This window comes from Scophthalmus maximus, chromosome 3 (assembly GCF_022379125.1).
Source record: "Scophthalmus maximus strain ysfricsl-2021 chromosome 3, ASM2237912v1, whole genome shotgun sequence".
Classification (NCBI taxonomy): Eukaryota; Metazoa; Chordata; class Actinopteri; order Pleuronectiformes; family Scophthalmidae; genus Scophthalmus; species Scophthalmus maximus.
This window is the reverse complement of record NC_061517.1, coordinates 752,501-757,500: the sequence shown is the minus strand read 5'-3', so window position 1 is coordinate 757,500 and position 5,000 is coordinate 752,501. Positions and strand designations below refer to the sequence as shown.

General features: G+C 46.8%; 1 protein-coding gene across 5 annotated transcripts in view; it reads right to left on the bottom strand.

The window, feature by feature from the left end:
* The window catches only part of LOC118317210 (rap1 GTPase-activating protein 1-like), a 45,589-nt gene that overhangs the window by 19,337 nt on the left and 21,252 nt on the right, over window positions 1-5,000 (bottom strand). For 3 of the 5 annotated variants that reach the window (XM_047330877.1, XM_035645698.2, XM_047330878.1), the window contains exon 3: window positions 1,185-1,275. In XM_047330877.1, coding sequence (XP_047186833.1) covers window positions 1,185-1,275 — 91 coding nt within the window. Of the gene's footprint in view, window positions 1-1,184; window positions 1,276-2,973; window positions 3,102-5,000 lie in introns of those variants that run through there. The other 2 variants (XM_047330880.1, XM_047330881.1) reach the window with 1 other exon arrangement.

Genomic DNA, 5,000 nt, shown 5'->3' with positions numbered 1-5,000 from the left:
TCTTCAGGTCAAAGAGGAAGGTCAGCGCGCTGCTCCGCTGCTCCTCCTCCATGAATTCAGAGGAGTCTTTACTCGCTCTATTTGCTGTTTCTGTGGACGCAACTGTAACCAGCGAGTCTGAGGCACCTACAGACGGTTCGAGCTGTGACTGTAACAACAGACGCTTCTCCAAATTCTCCTCTAATCCCTGTTCTCGTCCCTCGGCTCGGCTCAGATCCAGCAGATTGAGAGAAGCGTAAAGCCTCGTCCAGAGTGAGGACGGACCGTTTGGAAAAACCAATCCGACATGAGATCGTATCCACGTTTAATCGGCACGAGCTCAGCTTCTTCTAAGTTCTTAAAATATCCCCGGCAGGGTTTTTTTGAGGCTAGTCGCTCGTTTGTGATGATAAGAAAAGTCAAACGATGAGACACGAGGACCGAGGACGGATTTGATCGGTGCGAGGACAGCCTGAATATATTCATGTTCCCTCTCTGCCAGTTGCATTCTGGGTCTTAAATTAGGGCAATTTAGTCTTTTCTTCGTACGATTCATAGGATTCCACTGAAATGAGAGATAATAGAGTTGATTAACTAAGCTGATTCACGAATACTGGTAAATCAGTTTCAGTGAACTGGAGGCAAATGGAGCAAGTGACTCGTCTGAAGTATATGACAGAAGATGTATCGGGCTCATCTTTAAAAACAGGCTGTGAAACGTCTCATTGTGTTTTTACTGAGCATCTTTGTTTAGGACGTCAACAGCTGACTAAAAGTTAAAGCCCCGCACATGGACCGATATCAAACATGACTGATAATCCGATCCGATGACACATCCCTGATAACTGTGGGAGCAGAGGAGTTTGTCTCTTGATTTAAGGATGACAGGTCGTGTTTGCTCTGATGGAGTCAGACGTGTTGACGCCGGGACGGAGACGTGACAAAGCTTTGACAAAGCTTTTGTGCCGAAAATAGTCGGAGCTCTGTGCTGCAGTCTGATTACAGAAGAAGACAAGGAATAAAAGTGCAGGGTGTGTGACGCCGCGAGGAGACGGTCTGGGTCTGATAAAGCCAACGCATCCAGACAGAAGCAGGTGCAGAGACGAGATGAGCAGAGACACCGAACAAAGATCACAGAGGTAAAGGTCACACACGGACCATCAGATAAGGTCAAGGGGTCGAGCCGTGAGCCCCTCCCACTGTACCTTGTGGAATGGCGAGCTGGCGTGTGGGAGTGTCGGCTGGAACAGCTGCGGCTCTAGAGTTGCAGAGATGCGGGCGTCACCATCTTGTTTCCTGCACACAGAAGGACGAGAACAGAAAAGGTCAGTCGGAGACTGAAAGGTGAAATGTTGGTGTTGGTCTCGTTCGGCAGCAGAGTTCATTGGTTTGGACTTCAACCCAGAACCTGAGGGTTTGTGGTTATGAAAATATTTTGAAGCTACAGTGTTCGCCTGTCAACTGACACAGACGCACTGAAGACGCACAAACGCTGATTCCTCCAGTTTCCTTCTGAGGGTTTTGTCTGTTTAGCACAAACGTATTCAAGATGGCGGCTCGCACAAAAGTCGCGTCCCCCTAATGTCACTATAATCAACTCATTCAAAGTTTACGGGAAAAACATCGGTTCTTTGTTGCAGGGGATTTTATATATATGGACACATAGTTACGGATATATATTTAAAATTCTAAATGTTACACACTGTAGCTTTAAGGATCTTCTGTTACCGATCTGGACATTTTTATGCCCGGATCCTTTACACACCACAGAATATATATATTCAGTTTAAGACTGTGTCAGATGCTTTCACTGAGTAAATGTACGATTTCTTTGCTGTTTATTCTAAAAATAAATAAGATAATTCCCAGAAGATATCGAATCATATTCCACTGTGAAGGTTCTTTTATAGCATCAGCTGCAACTCACAAAGGCTTCAGGGATCTGGGGATAAAACACACACACATATAGTTTCCACGTTTATTCCAACAGAGCATCTCGCTCCTCTCGAACCCAAGACAGAAACACGTCGCTAACTCTCAGCTCAATATCTCAACCAGGGTCGACGATCGATCCCCTCGGCTCAACGCGCTGAACTATCGACTCCGACAACCGGCCACTCTCAATTTGTTTGATCAATCCGGTCACAGAGCGATCGATCGGCGTGAAGCTGAAACGCTCAAGAAGCAGCGATGATGGGAAGAAAGTGAAATATGATTCATGTCGCTGCATCGCCAAGGTGATGTGAAGCTCCGGCAGCCACAATGTACAGAGGAATATGAATCAGTGCATGAGACAAAATGGAAAACACACAAACCATTGATCAGGTTGAAAAACTGTCACCGCTGACGCAGCATTTATACATGTGAGTGACTGTTTGGACACAGTGACCGAGGGGAAACTCTGTTTTCACTGTTTGACTCAGTGAATCCAGAGAAACTGGAGCGTGAATCATTCACATTCTGCTCACGTGCACCGTCCATCAAAGAAAAGAAACCCTGCATTATCATGAAAAATTAAACTGGGGAAGCAACAATTATGAACACAAGCCCCTTTTGTCTGCAGCAGGTTCAATAATCATGAACAAGGGGAGGAGTCCCAGCAGCAGCAGGTCCTCTCCCACGGGACAGGAGCTGATGCACAATAGATGGATGCAGGACACACACTTATGTTTTCATTTATAATGAAAGTGGTAAGAATATTCATGCAAAGTCTTAATACTGCACATGTGGCAGGACGAAGAAAGAAAGAAAACACACACATGAGAGTGAAAAGGTGATGAGAGGAGACGTCCTGCACACAAACACCTGGTGTGAGACGAGACCCTCCTCCAGATCCGTCTGCAGCTTCATCCCAACACCACAACAAATTACATAACACACACACACACACACACACAAGCACACACCAGCTGGTTTGAGCGACACACCGTGGAAATCAGCCGCGTGAAGGAGTCACTCACAGCGTGTGACATCTGGACGAGCAGGGAAACTTACAGTCGCAGGCGGGATGCTGCTCCCTGGGAGTCCGGACGGTGACCTGCTCTCTGAGCTGATGACTCACTGATTACGCTTCTCTCTCCTCCTCTCTCCTCCTCTCTCCTCCTCTCTCCTCCTCTCTACTCCTCTCTCCTCCTCTCTCCTCCTCTCTACTCCTCTCTCCTCCTCTCTCCTTCTCTCTCCTCCTCTCTCCTCCTCTCTCCTCCTCTCTCCTTCTCTCTCCTCCTCTCTCCTCCTCTCTCCTCCTCTCTCCTTCTCTCTCCTCCTCTCTCCTCCTCTCTCCTCCTCTCTCCTTCTCTCTCCTCCTCTCTCCTCCTCTCTCCTCCTCTCTCCTCCTCTCTACTCCTCTCTCCTCCTCTCTCCTCCTCTCTCCTCCTCTCTCCTTCTCTCTCCTTCTCTCTCCTCCTCTCTCCTCCTCTCCCTCTGTGTCTCTTTGGTTTATTCTCCCTCTCTCCTCCTCTCTGTGTTTCCTCTTCCCTCTCCCATCAGTCGCTCCAGCTCTGTGGAGTGTTGCACACTGTGAGTGAGCATCCTCTCTGCTGCTGATTCTCCTCCCACTCTCTCTCTCTCTCTCTCTCTCTCTCTCTCTCTCTCTCTCTCTCTCTCTCTCTCTCTCTCTCTCTCTCTCTCTCTCTCTCTCTCTCTCACACACACACACTCACACACACACACACACACACAACGTGGTACACCACCCTCCTCCCCATGGAGCAGGAGACCCTCCCCCACCATTCATTCAGGGGGACAAGTGAAATCCAGCGAGGACGATCAGGGCAGCGGGGGTTTTTCCTCACGAGCCTATAGCGAGGGCTGTTGCTGTGGCAACCACATCAGCCACATGTAAGAGTAGTAATGAAATAAATAACACTCTCGTACACACTGGTGTTCATTATGACTCTAACAACCATTAATCTCCCAGAGGTCAACAGACGTCGCAGCCTCTCAAACGCTCGTTGTGCCGGATGATAAATCATTTTTAATTACTGTAACGACTCTGGTTCTGATGGTTCTGATGGTTCTCATGGCTCTAATGGTTCTAATGGTTCTAATTGTTCTAATGGCTCTAATGGTTCTAATGGTTCTGATGGTTCTGATGGTTCTGATGGCTCTAATGGTTCTAATGGTTCTAATTGTTCTAATGGCTCTAATGGTTACAATGGTTCTAATGGTTCTGATGGTTCTAATGGTTCCAACATCTCTAATGGTTCTAATGGTTCCGATGGTTCAAACGGTTCTGATGGTTCTGATGGTTACAATGGTTCTGATGGTTCTAACGGTTCTGACGGTTCTAACGGTTCTGATGGCTCTGATGGTTCTGATGGTTCTAATGGCTCTAATGGTTCTAAGGTTCTGATGGCTCTGATGGTTCTAATGGCTCTAATGGTTCTAAGGTTCTGATCCCTCTGATGGTTCTAATGGTTCTAATGGCTCTAATGGTTCTAAGGTTCTAACGGTTCTGATGGTTCTATTGGTTCTAATGGTTCTGATGGTTACAATGGTTCTAATGGTTCCGATGGTTCTAATGGTTCCGATGGTTCTAATGGTTCTGATGATTCTCATGGTTCTAAGGTTCTGATGTTTTTAATGGTTCCAATGGTTCTAATGGTTCTGATGATTCTCATGGTTCTAAGGTTCTGATGTTTTTAATGGTTCCAATGGTTCTAATGGTTCTGATGATTTTCATGGTTCTAAGGTTCTGATGGTTCCGTCTCCGGAGGACGAGTGTGTTTCCTGCACCGAGCTGCAGACGTGTGACTCGTGTCACCGGTGAAGCCTGTTCCCACTAAACCCTCTGCTAAATAATGCTCTAATGCAGTGACAGTGTCGACTCATCTCTCCTGTGTGTGTGTGTGTGTGTGTGTGTGTGTCAGACATGAAGCGATAACAAGGGATTACAGCAGCGTCCTCATCCTGTGCACCATTACGAGCTGCGTGTTGTGACAAAACTATAAATAATCTTTACACTATTTATATTTCACTGAACAAAACTTTGACAACTGTTCCATGTGTTTTTTCTTTTAAAG